Below are 21012 nucleotides of genomic sequence, written 5' to 3' on the forward strand. Positions count from 1 at the left end.
ACAGTAGGGGCAGGGCGGGTGCATGGTTCGGACTGATGCTAGGAGAAGCTGGTGACACCAGGTCTGTCCACTAGTCTGGGTGGGACTGGGCTGACGTGCGCGGAGCTGGGTCCCCATGGCAACAAGGGCACATGGAGGCCTCCACGGCGCACAGAGAGCAAGCAAAGCGACCCTGAATTCCTTTGTGTTTGTTACTGGTTTTGTTCTTTGTGTGGTTGGGTGTGTTTTTTCTTCTTTTCTTTTAAATAAAAATGCTACAAGGTTTCCGCCTCTGCGTTCCCCTTGTGATGGCTGGCAGGTGGTCTGGAAGCGTCCCGGATGGCGGCCAAGCCGCGCTGGGGCAGGTGTCCTGGCAGCGAAGGCAGCCCGGCCGCAGGCCACGTCACTGCACAGCGGCGTCTGGGTGGCTCTGGTATCGCTGCCTCCAAACCTCCTGTATCTTCCTGCACCACTTGTGTGCGTTCCCACTGGGGTCCATCAGATAATACGTCCTGTTAGGCTGCAAAGACAGAAGCTGTTTAGTGCTCCCGAAGGAGTCCCACCAAAACCCCCACCCCAACCTGGTGAGTTGCCCGCTACCAGCCAATCCGAGTCCTAGAAGCACATGCGTGTGGTGGTTTTTCACACAAGCAGAAAGCAAATATGCAGGCTGATGACCACACCCCAGTCACCACCAAACTGAAAAACAAGCACTGGGTGTCCCTTGCCCCTCAGGACTGAGCCGCTACTGTGGGCATCTGGGATGTCGGAAAGGGCGAGGCAGCTGCCCCATCCCCGCTGCTCCCTCTGGCCAAGGCCTGCGGCTGCTTCCCACGTGCTGCAAAGCCCTCCCATCGCCCTGCACACAGGAATCCCTGGGAACAGACTCACCGTGTGGACAAAGAACGTTTTAAAATTCTTGGCCTCTGGTCGAAGTTCTTGTGACCAAGGAATTTCACCTTTCAGGACTTTGTTGACAGGATCCACGTAATATAAATGTGGTCCTTCTGTGAGCAACAACTGTCGTCGTCGTGCGAATAAACCCTGACACCAAAACACACAAAACAGGCCTCAGAGACCAGTGCTGGCAGCATCTCCTGGAGCCTAGAGGGCTGGGCGGCTCCTCGGAGCTGCTCGAAGCACAGGGCCACCGCCACCACCTGTGCACTCACCGAGGGGCAGGGTACTTCCTGCCCCACCGGGCCCAGTTTCTAAGGTCACAGGGGCTGCAGCTCAGGCCCATCCAGGTCAGGCCCATGGCTCCCCTGGCCCCACTGCTCTGCCGGGGACAGGAGCCTGCTCTCGGGAGCCGGCCTCCACACACCCGCACCAAGGTCCTTGCCTGTGGAGGACACACGGCTAGGAACAGAGGCCAGGAGCCTGCGCTTGGAAGTGGCCCCATGTGAGCACCTGGAGTTGAGTATTTTCTAATCAAGCGTTAAAGCTAACAGTTACTGGTTTGTGTTCTGTCTGACCATACTGAAATTCCTGATCTGAGGTTCTACAGAAGTAATATGATTTATATTTGAGGAAGATAAAAGATGATCAAATAAGTATCTGAGCACATCCACAGTCCTGCCTGGCTCCACAGAGACCACATGCTAAGTGCTGGATCCCTTCAATCCATAAAATAAAGAAAAACCCTTAAAATGGTTTTGAAACACTTCTAAAGCAATATGAGAACACTGGCTAAGATATCAGATGTGGCCTCTTCAACTTGATGGAAACCTCACAATGGGCAGCCCCAGGCTCCCAGGAGTGTGCCGAGGTTGCTTCTGTTCGGCCCTAACCACCATGTGTGTGGCTCCACACGGCTTCTCTCGAGGGGCTCACAGCCTTCCCGAGCTTGAAATCTAGAGATGATGTTTGACGAAAATTAAGAGAGGGAAGGATTCCACACCACCAAGCTGCCCTCCCTTGAGCTGGAGTTGGGGAAGATGCAGGCGTGCGTGCGGAGCATCGGGACCACTGACCACTCACCTTCCGCTTATCCACCGGGCCCATCTTTAGTATTAAATTATTTTCTACAAACTGGTGCCTGTGGAAAGAAATAAGAAAGAAATGTTCCCGTGAAAATCAGAAACAGAAATTCTCCATGCTCCTCCTGGCACATGAACTCCCCGTGGCCTTGGCCTTCCCCTCAGAGCCAGCCTCACTTCGGGATGAGCAGGGAACACCACATGTAACCCAGCACACACGCCACTGCCATGCAGAGCCTTCATCTGTATTTGCAACGGAGCCTGCAGATACCAGACACAGTGCCTGTTGTCCCCTCACTGCCAGTGGGGAGGACGGTGCCGCAGAAACGGGCAGGTGACACAGGTTATTGCTGCCTTAACAAAGCTGTGGTGAGGCGCAGAACTGCCTCCCGAAAGGTGGCTGCCCGTGGAGTCAACAGCTGGAGGAGATGATCACCCTCAAGTTACCCCGCAAGCTGGGGCCCCCGATTCAGTGCTCAGGACCCGCAGAGTAGTTTATAATCACAAAGCCCTGAAAGACCCAAGTTGGACTTGCCGTAAGAACATCTCCTCTGGCTTTTCCATCATAGTAAAACACTTTTATTCAGAGATGGCAGAAATTCAAAGAGCAACTTTCAAATACAGGCTTTGATTCAATATACATTATGAGCAAGCACACCTCACTTCTGATTCCTGACAGTTCAGAGATTTTTGTTTTCAAAGACAAAGTCTTGCTCGGTCACCCAGGTTGGAGGGCAGTGGCGCCACCACAGCTCACTGTAGCCTCGATCTCCTGCGCCCAAGCCGTTTTCCCACCTCAGCCTCCCAAATAGCTGGGACCACAGGCACACATCACCATGACCGGCTAATTTTTTTTTCTTTTTTTTATGAGACGGGGTCTTGCTAATGTTGCCTTGAACTCCTGGGCTCCAGCAATCCTTCTGCCTCAGCCTCCCACAGTGCTGGGATTACAGGCATGAGCCACTACACCTGGCCAAGGTATTCTTTTATTGATTGACTGATTGCTTGAGACAGGGTCTCACTCTGTCACCCAGGCTGCAGTGCAGTGGTGAGATCTCGGCTCACTGCACCCTCTGCCTCCAGGTTCAAGAGATTCTCCCACCTCAGCCTCCGGAGTAGCTGGAGCTACAGATGCATGCCACCATGCCAGGCTAATTTTTTTTTTTTTGACACAGTCTTGCTCTGTTACTCCCAGGCTGGAGCACAGTGGTGCAATCTTGGCTCACTGCAAGCTTCACCTCCCGGGTTCACGCCATCCTCCTGCCTTAGTCTCCCGAGTACCGTGGGACTACAGGCACCTGCCACCATGCCCAGCTAATTTTTTTTGTATCTTCAGTAGAGACGGGGTTTCACCGTGTTAGCCAGGATGGTCTCGACCTCCTGACCCACCCGCCTCGGCCTCCCAAAGTGCTGAGATTACAAGTGTGAGCCACTGTGCCCGCCAGGCTAATTTTTTTGTATTTTTAGTAGAGACGGGGTTTCACCCTGTTGGGCAGGCTGATCTTGAATTCCTGTCCTCAAGTAATCTGCCTGCCTCAGCCTCCCAAAGGGCTGGGATTACAGGCATCAGACACGGCGCCCGGCCCCAAGATACTATTTCAATGTCTGCAGTTTACTTCTTTTGGTTAAAACTAACAGTTACTGGTTTGTGTTCTGTTTGCTCTTACTGAAATTCCTGATCTGAGGTTCTACTGTAGAAATAATGTGTATGTGTGTGTGTTTTTTTTTTGAAACAGAGTCTTGCTCTGTCACCCAGGCTGGAGTGCAGTGGCATGCCATCTTGGCTGACTGCAACCTCTGCCTCCCAAGTTCAAGTGATCGATTCTCCTGCCTCAGCCTCCCAAGTAGCTAGGACTACAGGTGCGCACCACCACGCCCAGCTAATTTTTTGTATTTTTAGCAGAGACGGGGTTTCAACGTGTTAGCCAGGATGGTCTCAATCTCCTGACCTTGTGACCCTCCTGCCTAGGCCTCCCAAAGTGTTGGGATTACAGGTGTGAGCCACCACGCCCGGCCAATAATATATTTTATATTTGAAGAAGGCATAAGACGATCAAATAAATATCCGAGCACATCCACATGCCTGCCTGGCTGCACACAGGGCCAACAGCACTTGTAAGAAGACCGGACTGGCCGAGCTGGGGGCACAGCATCCTCCCCCAGGGCTTACCCAGCCCCACCACCTGACCCACCTAGACCTGGGCAGAGGTGCCCAGGCCTGCCCCAAGAGGGAGGACCCAGGGCCTGGCCTCACACGCACACCCCATCCTGTGGGTTTGAAGCAAGAGGAGTGTATGGCATGTGGGCAAGTGCAGCCCTCCTCTCACACCAGGGACTTCACCATCAAACACACACAACGTGGGGATTAAAACAAAGAGAAACAAATCAAGAAGGGTCCCGAAAAGGACATGTGATGAGGAAGACCCAATCCACCACAGCACAGAAAGCACAGAGCACAGAAATGCCTGGAGGGACCACAGAGCCGGCAGGAAGCCACTCTGACAGACAGGCCTGTGACCAGGAAACAGCGCAGAGGAGTAACAATGAAATTCATAATAAACTACACCGGGGCAGGCAGTGTGGGAGGGACAAGGTCCCTTTGAGCCCAGGCTGGTCAGAGCTCTCGCAGGTGGATGAGGACGGAGAAAGCCCCATGGCCTCTCCCATCCTCAGCTTTCACCACACGCCAGCAAGTGCAAGAACAGGTGATGAGATACAAGGTTTAAAATACCAACTCGAAGGAGAGAAAAACCACAAGAACAAAGCAGCCCATCCCTGCAACCTGTGTGGCAGGGGCCGCCTTCCTTGCTGAGAGTGAGAACAGCAGCCCAGCATTGAGATGCAGGAGCCACGGCAAGATGACAAAGCCACCTCCACCTAAAAAACCACCAGGACCACAGTTGGGGTGGGAAAGAATTTCCAGATCCAGCCGCCGTGGGCCTCCACCTGTACCCCACAGCAAATTCACAGTGCCACGAGAGGCTTGGAACTCAAGAGAAAACTCAGCAAAATGGCACCAACTAAAAATTCCCAGAAGAGGAATTCAAGTGACACAAGAAACTCTCAATGGCCCTAAACGAAGAAATTGAGCTGGGCTGCTCTGCCCTGATCAGCTGGGCATGCCACAGGCATGGGCATGCAGGAGTGGTGCTCCTGCTCGGCACCTGCAGCCTGGGTAGGACTCACTGAGGAAGCGATTCGGAAATAGGACTGAGAAGTAGCCTCGCTTCCAGAAATCCATCCTGAGAAAGAAAAGGGCACAGGCAAGGAGCCCAGAGGCACTCCCAACAGTGTCACCCATGCCAGGGACACTGACGCTCCAAAGCGGCTCAGCGACAGAACACGCCAGCACCTTGGGGAGGCAGGCAAGGGCCCCACAGACAGGTGCCACCCACCCCTGCGCCAGCATCACCTGCAAGAGACAATGAAATGGACAACATCCATTCCCCGGTGGCCCAGGGTGCGTGGACAGAGACTGCGGGCAAAGCTCCACTGGTGGCATCGAAAGCAGAGCATGTGTTCAGTGGATTCACCCACCAGCTCACAACAGGAAACAGCCCCTTGCTGTCACCTACTTGGAAGTTTCCGTACTTCTAGGAATCACCTTGATTTTTTTCTTTTTTTTCTTTTGAGACAGAATCTCACTCTCTTGCCCAGTCTGGAGTGCAGTGGCACGATCTCGGCTCGCTGCAACCTCTGCCTCCCAGGTTCCAGTGATTCTCCTGTCTCAGCCTCCTGAGTAGCTGGGATTACAGGTGCCTACGACTAGGCCTGGCTAATTTTTGGTATTTTCAGTAGAGACAGGGTTTCGCCATGTTGACCAGGCTGGAATCACCTTTTTACTTCGATTTTTTACTATCTCCTGCAGAAAGTCCCCCGCCCTGAGAGCCCTTTCCTCCCTGGGAGGCTGGGTGAGAGCGGAAGACCTGAAGACATGCCTAACTACTCGCCATGCACACGGGGCTTTCCGAAGGAGCCTCACTCTCATACACCGCATCTTGGCTCCCTCAAAACAGGCAATGCCTCTCCCCACCTCTGCACAGAGGAGGGTGCAGGGCAATCCACAAGGGGTGACCACAGAAAATCCCCTTTCCTGATGCCAAAGTGCGGGTTCTCACCACCTCCTCTACCCTCCCTCACCCAGACCCCAAAAAGAGCATTGTCAAGGATCCAAGCCCAAGGCCACTAGCAAAGCACCTGCCACGCCCAGGAGGGCCCAGCAAGGAGCCAGAGCTCCGCCGGTGGCTTTCCTGACAGCTTGGAAGGGCTCTCCAGGCTCAGCTTCGCCGCCAGTGAGGGAGGGAGCCAGTGGCAAAGGCTGATGGGTCCCAGGTTTCCTCTCCAACCTTCCAGTCCCATGGCCCCTCACACTCTTTACCTCTGTGGAAGACCCCAAAGAGCTTTTAGATCAACTGATACGTACTACACAGGAAATGAAAACTGAGACATTTTCAAATATTTAATTCATTAAAAAACAATAAACCCATTACTATTAACATACATTACTTTTATTTTTAAAATAACTACTTTCCAAAACAAAATAATGAATGAGGAGAGTGTGCCACTCTGTGCGCTGCACAGGCCTCTCCTGTTCAGCTCCTAAGGAGAGCGCTGGGTCTCCACGTCCACTCACGCCCACACTCTGCCGAGACCTGTGTTCGGGCAGAAGGACATGCAAACACCCAGCCTCACTCAGATAAACAGCTAGAAAAGGGAGGCATATACTCAGCCTTTTAAGAGATTTGCGTCACTTCCTGGCCTTTTGGCTAAGAATACGTGTAGATGTTCGTGGATATTCTTCTTGGATACTACACCACAATTCACAAAGTGGTGGCTGCTTAAAGCTTAGTTGCAATGTGAAATCTGATTCATAACAATAAATTTTCATACACCGTGACACTAAAAACCATCAATCTACCCTGCACTAGTGGTTCTTCTGCCCTCACGTGATTTTATAGGTCATACACTGGTCACCTGGAAGGCAGTGGTTCACTGAATTATGTGAAGCTTCCGAATGTTGACAAATTTCATTCTATAGAATCAACAGATCAGTTCATTGATATCACTATGTATCTCCTCAAAAATGACTTTTGGCCTCTAATCCGAGTACTTTGGGAACCCGAGGCAGGCGAATCACTTGAGGTCAGGAGTTCGAGACCAACCTGACCAATATGGTGAAACCACATCTCTACTAAAAATACTAAAATCAGCCAGGTGTGGTGGCGGGTGCCTGTGATCCCAGCTACTGGGGAGGCTGAGGCAGGAGAATCGCTTGAACCTGGGAGGTGGAGGTTGCAGTGAGCTGAGATCGTGCCACTGCACTCCAGCTTGGGTGACAGAATGAGATTCCATTTCAAAAATAGAAAAAAAAAAAAAAAAAGACTTTTGGCTGGGTGCAGCAGCTCACGCCTGTAATCCCACCAGTTCGGGAAGTCAAAGGGGGAGGAAGGCTTGAGCCCAGCAGTTCGAGACCAGCCTGGGTAACACAGGGAGACCTTGTCTCTACTTCTTTTTTATAAATAATATAAACAAACAAAAAAGAATCTAAAAATATGTATTTTATTGGGAAGGTATCAAGCTCCCAGTGATGAATAAAGTTGTTCAAAATTCCAGTTTCCACTTGAAGGTTTCGGTTTGATCACTGGTATAAACATGAGCAGTTGTTTCCTTAAAGTAACAAGCTCATGCCAATCATTTCAAGAAAAATACTGGCCAGATAGCTAAGTCTGCAGAACGGCAGTTTGCCTGTCAGTGAGACGCTCCATGAGGACAGCAGGCCAACAGTCACAGCGTGTCTCCCGAGGCGGCTGCACACTCATGTCTGCGGCCAGAACTGAGTGCTGTTCTGTAAACTCCCACCTCATCCTACAAAGTGTTAATAACACCATTTTTAACGAACGCTCAGAAGCGAGGCTGGTTTCTTTCCTCTCTCTCTCTTCCTATGGGTGAGTGCTGTGAAGATATGATTATTGCCCTGGCACTGCTTGGTGTCATGGCCTCAAGTCATGCTCAGATGCCAGCAGTTCCACCCACCATGGCTTGTGCACCATCAGCACAAATGGGAAAACGTATTCTGCAACCAATCACGAGATTCACACAGGTACTCCACACTCCGACTACGTCAGTGCCATTTGTGCTTTATGGTCAAGCAACGGGGTAAAAGAACATCATCTGTAGACTGGGCGCAGTGGCTCAGGCCTGTAATCCCAGCACACTGGGAGGTTGAGGTGGGCAGTCAGGAGTTCCTGAGGTCAGGAGTTCCAGACTGGCCTGGGCAACACAGTGAAACCCCGTCTTCACTAAAATACAAAAATGAGCCAGGCATGGCGGCACATGCCTGTAATCACAGCTACTTGGGAGGCTGAGGCAGGAGAACTGCTTAAGCCAGGAGACGGAGGTTGCAGCGAGCGGAGATCACTCCACTGCACTCCAGCCTGGGCAACAGAGGGATACTCCGTCTCAAAAAAAAGAATATCATCTGTGATGAGAAGCCAGGGACACAGGCCAAGTGGCAGGTCCAGGTTGTCTGTAGACTCATCCACTGTGAGGCAAAAGCACAATTCAGCAGCAGACCACGTCAACTCCCTCTTTGTGCTTGCAGTCACTTCTTGAATCCAGCACGTTTCGATTGCATTGTGGACTGTGGCAGCACAGGGTGGCCAAGCCCGAGGCTGTGCTGCAGCCAGGGGCTTTGTCTCCCAGCTACTGTGTGGCCTCTCCAGCGTCTACAATGCAGCTTCTAAGAGCTTCAGTGACTCTAATTTATCGTCTGAAAAGCTGTAACAAACAACATTGGATCTTAAAGAGCTCATTATATTTATTTTTAAAATGTTCCTTTTTAAGTGTAAACTATTCCATGTAAATTTAAAAATTCCTTTTATCTTTTTTTTTTTTTTTTTTTTTTTGAGAGAGGCTCTCACTCTGTCACCCAGGCTGGAGGGCAGTGGCAAGATCTCTGCTCACTGCAGCTCTGATTTCCAAGGCTCAGGTAATCCTCCTACCTCAACCTCCTCAAGCAGCTAGGACTACAGACGTGCAGCACGACGCCCGGCTGATTTTTGCATGTTTGTAGAGACAGTATGTCACTGTGCTGTAGAGACAGGGTGTCACTGTGCTGCCCAGGTTGCTCTCACACTCCTGGCTCAAGCGATCCACCCACCTTGGCCTCCAAAGTGCTGGAATTACAGGTGTGATCCTGAACTTACTTACCATATTCTCATGTGGGCACAAGGAAAACTTCAGGATTTCAAAACAATGATTCAGTTGAAGGTAACATTACAGAGGCTATAGCAGGTATAAATGAAGAGAAAGTAAGAGCTCAGTAGAAATACTGGACATGTATTAATCTCTAAAAATGCATCTACTGGTTGGCATGGTGGCTCATGCCTGAAATCCCAGCACTTTGAGAAGCCGAGGTGGGTGGATCACTTGAGGTCAGGAGATCGAGACCAGCCTGGCCAATGTGGTGAAACTCCGTCTCCACTAAAAATACAAAAAGTAGCTGGACATGGTGGCGTGTGCCTGTAATTCCAGCCACTTAGGAGGCTGCAGCAGAATTGTTTGAACCCGGGAGGTGGAGGTTGTGTGAGCAGAGATTATGCTACTGCACTCCAGCCTGGGCGACAGAGCAAGACGCTGTCTCATAAAAAAAAAAAAAAAAAAGCATATATTTATACCAAAAACTTATGACCCTAGAAAAGACCAAAAGCACACAGATTCTATTCTACAGCATGTGGTCACTGAAAAACTCCACCATACACTCACAGAGAACGAGAGCAAAAAGACAAATAACATCTTAGTATTGCAAAAAAAACTGCCCTGACTTCGAGAATTTGGTGGCCACACACAGAATGCGAACCACTACTGTAAAGAGCAGGTGCTGGACGGACCTCCCAGCAGCCAGAACAGATCCTGCAAGATCTCAGGAGTCATCAGCTTCCCAAAAGGGCCTAAAATCTGAAGGAAGGGGGAAAGGGGAAGAGAACCCTGAAGACAAAGGAAGCAGGCGGGAGAATGTGCATCCTGACTTGCCGCCAGCACCAGGCTAATGTACCCAGATGGACTCCAAGACCCTCTAAGAACAGCCCCAGGCAGAGGGGCCTTCTGGGAGTCACCAAAGGAGCTGAAACACACACACACCTGCAGACAGCACCTCTCAGCTGCGCTCTGCAGAGAAAGCGCTCCTGGCCAAGTATGTGGAGTGGCCACAGCAGCCCTTCGTGGGGACCCCAGCACATACAAACCTGGGAAGCTCCTTGCATAGCCGGGCACACACCTCCTTGCTGCTTGGAGCTGCACAGCGCAGCACTGCTCAGATTGTTGCCATCAAAAGCCCTCCTCTCCGGCTCAGTACACATTAACATCCCTAGCAATCACACTGACTCACAGCTAGCGAGTCAGAGCCCCTAGCTGTACACTGTTTCTGCCTGCCAGCATCTCTGCACAGGTTTTCTAGAGACAGGCATGGCACACCGCAGAGAGTTGTGGTCTTCCCCACTTGCTGGGGCGGCCCAGAGCTCAGCTCCTTCCTCTCATTCCTCCCAAGTCTCTCAAGTCACATGTGTCCTGTCCCTCCCTAGCCTGGCCCTCAACTCCCCCTTGCCTTGTGCTTCCACTCCAGCACACCTTCCTGCAAAGCCCTCTCTCCCCACTCTCTTGGGCTCCTCCCTGCCCACACAAAAGAGACAAGCAGGTAAAAATATTAGAGGGGAAGCCCTTCTTACCAGATTAAGATGGAAAACATAAAATATAAATAGGGACAGGATGGACTTGGTAAGAATTTGCAGCTTCCATACAAAAACATTATCAACAGACTGGAGAGAAACTGAAGAATGTTTGCAAAACATACAAGGAATAGTGTCCACACATATGGCTTTTAAATATCCATGTTAAAAAGATGCACCAGTCTGGCCAGCACAGGGAAAACCCATCTCTATCAAAAAATACAAGAATTAGCCGGGTGTGGTGGCGGCGCCTGTGATCCCAGCTACTTGGGAGGTTGAGGCAGGAGAATCGCTTGAATCCGGGAGGCGGAGATTGCAGTGAGCTGAGATAGCACCACCGCACTCCAGCCTGGGTGACAGAGTGACATTCTGTCTCAAAAAAAAGATGCAAAACATACAAGAAAAAATAGTCAAAGGACACAAAGTACCTCAAAAAAGAAACACAAATGGTCATGAACACAGGAGACATCTGCCTCCATAGGAATAAAACAAAAATTCACAAGTTTGTTTTTGGAGCATCAAAACACTTTCAGGGGCCGGGCGCGGTGGCTCAAGCCTGTAATCCCAGCACTTTGGGAGGCTGAGACGGGTGGATCACGAGGTCAGGAGATCAAGACCATCCTGGCTAACACAGTGAAACTCCATCTCAACTAAAAAATACAAAAAACTAGCCGGGTGAGGTGGCGGGCGCCTGTAGTCCCAGCTACTCGGGAGGCTGAGGCGGGAGAATGGCGTAAACCCGGGAGGTGGAGCTTGCAGTAAGCTGAGATCCGGCCACTGCACTCCAGACTGGGCGACAGAGCAAGACTCCATCTCAAAAAAACAAACAAACAAACAAACAAACAAAAAATACACTCTCAGGCAGGCAAGAGCATTGGGAAAGGCAAATTCCTGGCCCCCAGGACAGATCCCCAGCCCTCTGAAAACACGCACACCCTTGAACACACACTGCCCCTGGCGCTCAGCTTAAAAGACATAAATGGACAAGTGGGGAAAGCTGTGTGGAAAAGAGGGGCTACAACAGCGAACCTCAGAAACTCCCAAGTGGCCCAGTCCAGGCCGTGTCTGTCCACACCACAGTGACTTCAGGCCACACCCAGCAAATCCAAATGCCCACCAGAGGTGGGGAGCGTCCGGCAGTCACAACCCACTCACCCTCTGGGCCAGCTGCCTCCTAAGCACCTGTTTCCAACTGTGCACTTACAATGTGCTCCTTGGCCAGGCGTCCAAGGCTGCTGAGGGAGGCAGTGACAAGGCAAAGGCATCCACCATAAGCCCCCATGTGTTCACGCTGCAATTCTGCACACAGCATTGCTTGTGTCTGCAAGGTCTTACCAAGGGTTTCCGCCAGCCTGCTTCTCCAATAACAACCTCTTCTCATCTTCCGAAAACTGTAAGTCCAGTTCAAAGGAGTTCGAGTCCAGATCGTGGATGTACTGCTCTATGTTGCTGCCTGACCTCTGGGGCAGGCCCACGTCCGAGGCTGACAAGGAGTGTGAGGAGGAGGACGAGGACACCTGCATGCAGCCAAACTGGCTCAGGAGATTGTCATACTGCAGAGAAGAAGGAAAAGTGAGAACCGCACCTTCACGTGCCTCTACAGTCCTAAAACCCCAGCCCCTCCTGGCACTGCCGCTGTCAGGCCCTGGGAGCTCACACACAGCAAGGCACAAGGCGACAGGGTGGGCAGCCCTGATTCTCCTCCGTGGGACACCTGGCCACAGAACCGAGGCCTCAGTGGATCCTGCCTGGTCAGGCTCCTCCTCCCATGGGAATCAGGGCCAGAGAGGGGCGAAGCCTCAGATTTCCTCTCCAGGAAGAGGGGACCTGGGCCCTTACCCTGCAGGCCCTGTGAATGCCAGTGCTGCCCCCGGAGGTGGGGGCTGGGATGCCTGCTGGGAAGAGAAGGTGCCCAAGGAGGCACGGGCTGGCAGGCAGGGCCTCCGCGCAAGACCTCGTTGGGCCCCAGGGGTCTTAGGGGTCTGAGTCTGTAACAGACGCTACATATTGTGATTTGACTAAACATATTCAACTGTTTAAAAGACATTCCTTTTAATGTCTTTTTATCAGCAAATAATAATGTCAGTTTATCAGCAAAGATAAACTGAACTTACTGTAGACAACGCTGCCTGTTTCTCTGGGAAAATGACAAACTAGTGTCGACAGTGGAAACTCACTCACTCATAAACGTGCCAAGCAGACAGAGCCTGCGCACTAACATGCTCCTGGGGCTGCCAAGGCCAGAGAACTCCTGGGTGGGGGCAGCCACATCCCTGGCTGCAGGCCCCACATCTGAGCTCTGCTGATGCCAACAACAAGTGGAAAGAAAAGGTGCCACCAGCAATGGCACCATCAGCAATGGCTGGGATAAGAGTACAACATGCTCTTCCACGTCCTCTGCGCCTTCAGACGCAGGCCCTGGCTGCTGCCCCACACAACCCTCCACACATGCAGCGTTCCCCATGTGCTCGCACTCCCACAGCTGCACAACAGCCCCACCCCACAGCCCTGAAGCCTCTCACCCAGCTGGGCTGGAGCAAGGTGCTCGTCAATGGGCAGGGTGAAAACACCCAACGCTGCCAGCCCCTCCATGCCGACCCCTCCACAGGGCGTGGCCTGCCCAGCCTGCTCGTCTCCAACACTGTCCAATGGCAACACCGCCCCAGCACTTGCAGGACCTCAGGAGAGCAGGAGCCCATGAAGCACCTGCTCTCCTCCTGACTTGACCCAAGGGCGCGTACCATGGCCAACTCCCCTGCTGAAGGGGATGCCCAGTGCCCATTCCCCATGAAGGAGGGGGTGCAGCCCCACAGGGAGGGAGGAGGTACAGCCCTGAAGGCTCCTTCCATGCTTGACGCCGTCTGCTAAGACTCACTCACTGTCCCCATATGAGATCTGACCTGGGAGCTCCCTGCCTGGACCCACTCCAAGGTTTTCAAACCACACAGCTGTTCAGAGCTAAGGATGGGCCATCTAACAGTCGGCTGCCAACACATGGAGCCAGACTTCACAGACGGCAACAGAACCCACGTATCAAGCAGCCCTAGCTCTCAGGAGGCCCAGGCACAGAGGCCTGCACAGGCACGCAACGTGTGTACGCACACCCACCCCCACACTAAGAGCAGCTCTCCAGGCACTGAGACTGCAGACAACTAAAGCCTGTGCTGCTCCTTCAGAGCCCAGCTACCGCCTTGGGAGGAACGGAGGACAGAGCCCACGGGATAACGGCCACCAGCTAGTCCCGAGCACAACCTCTGCAGCAACAGCAGGCCCAACAGGGAGAGCACTGCAGCCCGGTGGCACTCGCCAGCCGTGACCAAAGACCCTGTAGGAGGAGCTGGGTGGCACAGAGGATGGGGGCGAGGGCTTTGGGGGGCACAGAGGGTGGAGGTGAGGGCCTCAGCGGGGAGCTAGGGCCTCAGGGCTCCCAGCCCTCTGCATATATGAAAGCTCCAAGTGGCCACGTCAGGCAGCACAGACTGCCCCCCAGGCCTGGCTCCCCTAGACTTTCGGCTCAAAGGATGTCGGGAGGATGAGGAGCGTTACGGGGCATTGGGAAACTTCATCTCCAGGAGGGGACACTAGCAGAAGTTTAGCTGTGGATGACTTTTAGAAAAAATCTAGAATTCCCAGCTAGGTGCAGTAACTCATGCCTAAGACCCCAGCAGTTTTGGAGGCTGAGGCGGGTAGATCACTTGAGGTCAGGAGATTGACACCAGCCTGGCTAACATGGCGAAACCCTGTCTCTACTAAAAATAGAAACATTAGCCAGGCATGGTGGCACACACCTGCAGTTCCCACTACTTGGGAGGGTGAGACAGGAGAATCGTTTGAACCCAGAGCGGCAGAGGTGGCAGTGAGCCGAGATCGCGCCACTACACTCCAGCCTGAGCGACAGACCGAGACCCTGTCTCAAAACAAATAAATAAATAAAATCTAGACTTCCTCATTCATGGAAAGTGGAACTCTGTACATGGTGCCAGTTAGAATAAGCCACAGTGACAGAAGTCAAATCAGAAAAATGGATCTCATGATAACAACACTTAAGTATGAGGGGGTCATGGTGGAGGTGGCAAGAGGAACTCAGAGGAAACAAGGCTGAAAGTGGACGACATGCCTGCCTCTCACAACACTCTCGGTCCCTTGGACACATGGTCCATATTCTCTACAAGAAGCTTAAAGAGCAAAGTGTGCTGAAGACCCCATGGCTGTGATCAAGTTGGGAGACCAGCAGCCTCAGAGCCTACTCAGCACCGAAGCAGACAGTGTCAGTGTCTCTGCCAGCACCACGTCCCAAAAGTTCAAGCACGTGACACTCGGGGTTTCTGTGGAAAGACAGGCAGTGTTCTGGAACATCTTGGACACACAGCTATACAAGCACCAAGCCAAGCGCAGATGCGACAGGCCAGGCAGGAGGCCCCGTACCTGGGACCCCAGGGCCAGTGCCAGGGTGCTCAGTATCGGGTTCTAGCAGCACCGCACCCTCTGGGTGGAAACTCACCAGACTGCCCACAGCCGTGGAAATGAGGAAAAAACGACCCACCCGACACCTCACTCGCCACTGCCTCATGGCAGCAAAGACTACAGCCACCAACAGGCCTGCCGCCGTGGCACACACACCCTCCCCTTTCGCCTGCAAATCACACGTGGGTCTGGCGCACAGGCATGAAGCCCAGTGCACGGATGACCCAGTGCCACCCACCTCACCCGCCATCCTGGCCAGCTTACATTGCCATAGCAGTCCTCGTCGTCTTCCGACATGGCCGGCAGGTAAGCGGTGAGCTTCGGAGGCGTCTGCTGGTGCAGGTTCTCCCACGTGACAGACTCAAAGAATGGGTGTGCTTTAAGAGGTCCGTACCCTTGCATTTCCTCACAGCCTAACCGCTTTGTGGCATCTAAAACCTTAAGTAACAATCAAGACTAGTCACTGCCAGGGTGAAAATGTGATTCTGACCAAAGAAACCCAAACCTGGTGGCCAAGCGTGGTGGCTCACGCCTGGAATCCCAGCACTTTGGGAGGCTGAGGCAGGCGGATCACCTGAGGTTAGGAGTTTGAGATCAGCCTAGTCAACATGGTGACAACCCGTCTCTACTAAAAACATAAAAATCAGCTGGGTGTGGTGGCACGCACCTATAATCCCAGCCACTCGGGCGGCTGAGACAGGAGAATCGCTGGGACCCGGGAGGCAGAATTTGCAGTGAGCTAAGATCGTACCATTGCACTCCCGCCTGTGTGACAAGAGCAAAACTCCATCTCCAAAAAAAATAAATTTATCTCATCTCATTATATGGCCCTTTCTTTTTTTCTGAGACGGAGTCTTGCTCTATTGCCCAGGCTGGAGTGCAGTGGCGTAATCTCAGCTCACTGCAGCCTCTGCCTCGCAGGTTCGCGCCATTCTCCTGCCTCAGCCTCCCGAGTAGCTGGGACTACAGGCACCCGCCACCATGCCCGGCTAATTTTTCGTATTTTTAGTAGAGACGGGGTTTCACTGTGTTGGACAGGATGGTCTTGATCTCCTGACCTTGTGATCTGCATGCCTTAGCCTCCCAAAGTGCTGGGATTACAGGCGTGAGCCACCGTGCCTGGCCTATAATTCAATTTCCAAGTGTCTGACTCTTGACAGGAAACTACTGTAGCAGGAATAATAAAAGGAACTAAAATTAAAAAAAAAAAAAGGAAATGACTGTACCATTTAGCATTTGCTCATCAACGCTGCACAGCATGTTAAGTTACTGGTGCTGGAGCGTCCGGGGTTATGACAGCACAGGTGGCTGCAGACCCTAGTTCGTGACATCTGTACATTTCAGCTTTAGAGTCAGTTACATGAAAATTTTAAAGACCAGCCCAGGTAAAACAGAGAAGAGAGGTTAGTCTGGGAAAGGTCCACCAGTTTATATGCTAGAAACAGAAGTGTCCTGACATTCCTGTGCTTTTGGCCCTGGACATCCCTCCTTACCACGACTCTGGGAGCAGGGTCAGTCCTGCCCCTGCAGGTGGCCCCAGGATCGCTAGGCTCCACAGCCACTGGATTCTCCCAGCCTGTCTCACCTCTTTCCCCTGGGCTGGGGTGTGGGATTGATCAGTCCCTGGAGGAGACAGCTCTGCAGCCTTTGAGGGTCCCAGCAACACCTACTCCACAACCGCAGGAGTGTGCTGGTCCCAGTGATGATTCGCTCTCTGTTAATTACTCAATTTTTCTTGTTTTAGGATTTTTAACTATACACTATAAAATAATCCTTGTTGTTGTTCATTGTATTTTGAGACTGAGATTCCTTTCCACCTGTGCGAGAAAAGGGGCCGAGCCTTGAGAGGCAGCGCAGGATCCCAGGGCCTGCCTCCCCATCCAGTTGCTCCGTGGGGGATGGAGGGAACAGCAGGGGAACAGTACCCAGTACTCCCCAGCAGATACTGAGAAGTGAAAATAAGTACTCAAAAGGTTTGGGTTTTTGTTTTCTTTTTTTGTTTTTTGAGACAGTCTCGCTGTGTCGCCCAGACTGGAGTGCAGGGGCGTGATCTCAACTCACTGCAACCTCTGCCTCCCAGGTTCACGCCATTCTCCTGCCTCAGTCTCCCGAGTAGCTGGGATCACAGGCGCCTGCCGCCACGCCCGGCTAATTTTTATATTTTTAGTAGAGACGAGGTTTCACCATATTGGCCAGGCTAGTTTCAAACTCCTGACCTCAGGTGATCCACCCGCCTCGGCCCCCCAAAGTGTTGGGGTTACAGGCGTGAGCCACTTCGCCTGGCGACATGAAATGTAATTATCTATGCTATTAACCCTAAAAACACCATTTTCTGTGAACACAGGAACCTCCAGGAAAGCCACTCAGAGAGCAGTTTCAGAGGACTCAGGGTAACCCAGATCCCCTTTCCAAAAGGAAGTTCACAATATTTACCAAAAGTTTCTCCACGAGGTCTCTTGCCTTAGGGAAGAATTTTTCTGGAAAGTCATATTCCAACTTAATGATCTTCTGAAATATAAGATACTCGTTTCTGTAAAAATTTAAAAAAAAAAAGTCATCCTAGGCAGGGTCCCAGAAGCCTCCACAGGCAGAGATGAGTGCCCCGGCCTCGCAGCGCTGCAAACACACCCCGACCCTGCATGCCAAGAGCCCCCACCTGGGCACGGCACCAAGTGCTGCCCTCCCCCACCCACCTTGCTGCTGGGAGGGGCTGCCGGCCGATGGGGTGCACCCCAACAGGCTCCAAAGCCCAGGAAACGCTGTCTCCTTACCCAGCTCGGAATGGTGGGAGTCCTGCCACAAGCTGGTATATTATGCATCCAAGAGCCCAAAGGTCTGAACTTTAAGGTAAGGGGAAAACAAAGAAAAAAAGACATGTGTAAAATATAAGTGACAAGGCCAGCTCATTTTCCACTCTGTCCACACGGCCCCAGTTTCACCTCTAATGCAATTCTGTCCTTTAAGACCAGTGAGGTGTGAGGGTGGGGAACCTGCCCTCTGGAGAAGCCTCCCAGCGGCCTGGGCCCAGAGGGTCTGCACGCGGCAGGCACCGGCGGTCGCTCAGCTGTCCTCAGAGCTTCGCCATTTCCAACAGGGCTTACTAACGTCCACACACACCTGTCATCCTGAAGCAGAGCAGAGCTCACTCCTGGCACCACGTAGCTACAGACCAGGCAGGGGGCAGGATGGGACAGAATGAGGCTGACCCTGTTCCAGTGAGACAACCAAGAAAGCTGAAGGAAGCACCCTCACGTCAGTGCCGGTGGAGGGCTTGCCAGGGGCAGGAAAGTGCAGCACAGGCAAAATGAATGACCGTAACATTCACACTTGACCTTCTTTAGTGTTTAGTTAAAATGGGGAGCAACAAAGGAAAACAGGCAGCAGAGCCTCCACCTTTCAGTGTGGAAGCAGCAGAGAGAAGAGGGGTGCTGGGGGCAGAGCTGTGCCTGGACCTTCACGAGGTCCTCTCCAGAGCATGGAATTCAAGCAGAAAGGGATTGTGGGGTAGTTTTTCACCTCTGTGAATTATCGAATGTTTTATCAGAAACACTTATTTTAGAATTTATATTTTTTAAATACAATACAAAAATAAAAGGGGAAGCCAGTATTACACTTCTGGAAAGCATGTGTACCAAGGTTGTATCAAATAAACCTTCAGTTAGACCAAGTCATGCCACTTCCTGAAATTCAAACCGAGGAATTCAGGGCGGCCCCTCACTCAGTCCAGCAGACCCTGTCTCGCCCACTAGAGGGACAACTAGAGGGACACCCCCACCCCAACCCCAGGCAAAGAGACCTCCTCTGCCCATGCAGGTTGGGTGGCGGGTCAGACACACGCCAGTGTGTGAATGAATGGAAACCTCTTCAACGCATGACAGCAGAGACAGGTCCATGAACCACAATCTTCATGCGGCAGAAAACCACACACTGATAAAGACACCCACCAGTCATTCAAATGACAGGGGGAAACACCCATTACATAATCACGTAGGGCTCAAAACCGCCTGTCCAATGTGACTCGAATGGCATAAAAGCCACTTAAACAACGATAAAATGCATAGAAAAAATTGACTGAAAAGACCTACACCTGTACGCCCAATTATTATCTGTGACTGTAAGTGGGTTTGGAGACTTATTTTCCAAGAACTCTTCATAATCAATTTTTCTTTTTCTTTCTTTCTTTTTTTTAATTTTTTTAATTTACTTTTTATTTTTTGAGATGGAGTCTTGCTCTGTCACCCAGGCTGGAGTGCAGTGTCGTGATCTCGGCTCACTGCAAGCTCCGCCTCCTGGGTTTACGCCATTCTCCTGCCTCAGCCTCCCGAGTAGCTGAGACTACAGGCGCCCGCCACCTCGCCCAGCTAACTTTTTGTATTTTTAGTAGAGATGGGGTTTCACCGTGTTAGCCAGGATGGTCTCGATCTCCTAACCTTGTGATCCGCCCGCCTCAGCCTCCCACTGCTGGGATTACAGGCTTGAGCCACCGTGCCCGGCCTTTTTTTTGTTTTTGAGACAAGGTCTTACTCTGTCACCTAGGCTGGAATGCAGTGGCGCAATCTCAGCTCACTGCCACCTCTGCCTCTGCCTCTGCCTCAGCCTCCTGAGTACCAGGGACTACAGGCGCTCACCACCGGGCCCAGCTAATTTTTGTTATTTTTAGTAGAGAGAGGGTCTCGCCATGTTGGCCATGCTGGTCTCGAACTCCTGGCCTCAAGCGATGTGTCATCCTCAATCTCCCAAAGTAATGGGATTACAGACATGAGCCACCACGCCCGGCCTCTTTCAAATCCTTCTTTTTTCTTTTTTTTTCTTTGAGACCAAGTCACGCTGTTTCCCACACTGGAGTGCAGTGGCGCGATCTCCACTCACTGAAAGCTCCCCCTCTCAGGTACACGCCATTCTCCTGCCTCAGCCTCCAGAGTAGCTGGTACTACGGGCTCCCACCACTACGCCCTACTAATTTTTTGTATCTTTAGTAGAGACGGGTTTTCACCGTGTTAGCCAGGATGGTCTCGATCTCCTGACCTTGTGATCACCCTGCCCTGGCCTCCCAAAGTGATGGCTGGGATCACAGGCGTGAGCCACCACGCCCAGCCTCAATTCTTTATAATAAACGTTCCTAACAATGTTTAATGTCACATGATTAAAAAATTCAAAAGCAGAAAAAGAGATGCAGAAATGTCTTCCTCATAATCCTGTTCCCTCACCCGACAGACAACTACCATCATCCATGCAGTGTCTATCCCTCCAGAGAACCTGAACGTGCAAATGAGAAAACGTGAATACACATTCCTCCTTTTTCCCACAGGGCAGGATCCCCTTGCCTATATTCGTAGAGCTTGGAGATCTTTCTGCACCAATGCTAAAGTGGTCCTCCACCCTGAAAGTAAAATCTACAAACAAGGAAACGCTAGCTCTTAGGTGGTGACCACACACACTTTGAAAGCCTCCCTCTCTTTCTGCCATCTTTCCGCGCTGCCACAATGGTGCGCATGAATGTCCTGGCTGATGCTCTCAAGAGCATCAACAATGCTGAAAAGAGAGGCAAACGCCAGGTGCTTATTAGGCCGTGCTCCAAAGTCATCGTCCGGTTTCTCACTGTGATGATGAAGCATGGTTACATTGGCGAATTTGAAATGATTGATGATCACAGAGCTGGGAAAATTGTTGTGAACCTTACAGGCAGGCTAAACAAGTGTGGAGTGATCAGCCCCAGATTTGATGTGCAACTCAAAGATCTAGAAAAATGGGAGAATAACCTGCTTCCATCCCGCCAGTTTGGTTTCATTGTACTGACAACCTCAGCTGGCATCATGGACTATGAAGAAGCAAGACGAAAACACACAGGAGGGAAAATCCTGGGATTC

The 21012-nt window shown here is 51.7% G+C and overlaps 1 protein-coding gene across 1 annotated transcript; it reads right to left on the bottom strand.

Annotated features, from left to right (window-relative positions):
- Positions 1-234: 234 nt before the first annotated feature.
- Positions 235-19404, bottom strand: PDPK1 (3-phosphoinositide dependent protein kinase 1). Its single transcript, XM_023197992.3, has 7 exons — positions 17917-19404; positions 17579-17675; positions 15410-15583; positions 12017-12234; positions 1960-2017; positions 871-1023; positions 235-499 (listed from the first exon to the last, which is right to left on the bottom strand). Exons 3-7 carry the CDS (start codon positions 15545-15547, stop codon positions 383-385), a joined length of 684 nt encoding a protein of 227 aa, XP_023053760.2. The 5' UTR covers positions 15548-15583; positions 17579-17675; positions 17917-19404; the 3' UTR covers positions 235-382.
- Positions 19405-21012: the final 1608 nt, after the last annotated feature.

The sequence above is a fragment of the Piliocolobus tephrosceles genome, chromosome 17 (assembly GCF_002776525.5).
Source record: "Piliocolobus tephrosceles isolate RC106 chromosome 17, ASM277652v3, whole genome shotgun sequence".
NCBI classification, from domain to species: Eukaryota; Metazoa; Chordata; class Mammalia; order Primates; family Cercopithecidae; genus Piliocolobus; species Piliocolobus tephrosceles.

Excerpts from the sequence above, each read along its gene's own strand:
- PDPK1 (XM_023197992.3), bottom strand. The coding sequence starts at position 15,547 with ATGCAAGGGTACGGACCTCTTAAAGCACACCCATTCTTTGAGTCTGTC. Across the intron at positions 12,235-15,409 it reads ACGAGGACTGCTATGGCAAT|TATGACAATCTCCTGAGCCA; the intron begins GTAAGCTGGCCA and ends TCTTCTCTGCAG. Across the intron at positions 500-870 it reads AAACGTTCTTTGTCCACACG|CCTAACAGGACGTATTATCT; the intron begins GTGAGTCTGTTC and ends CTGTCTTTGCAG.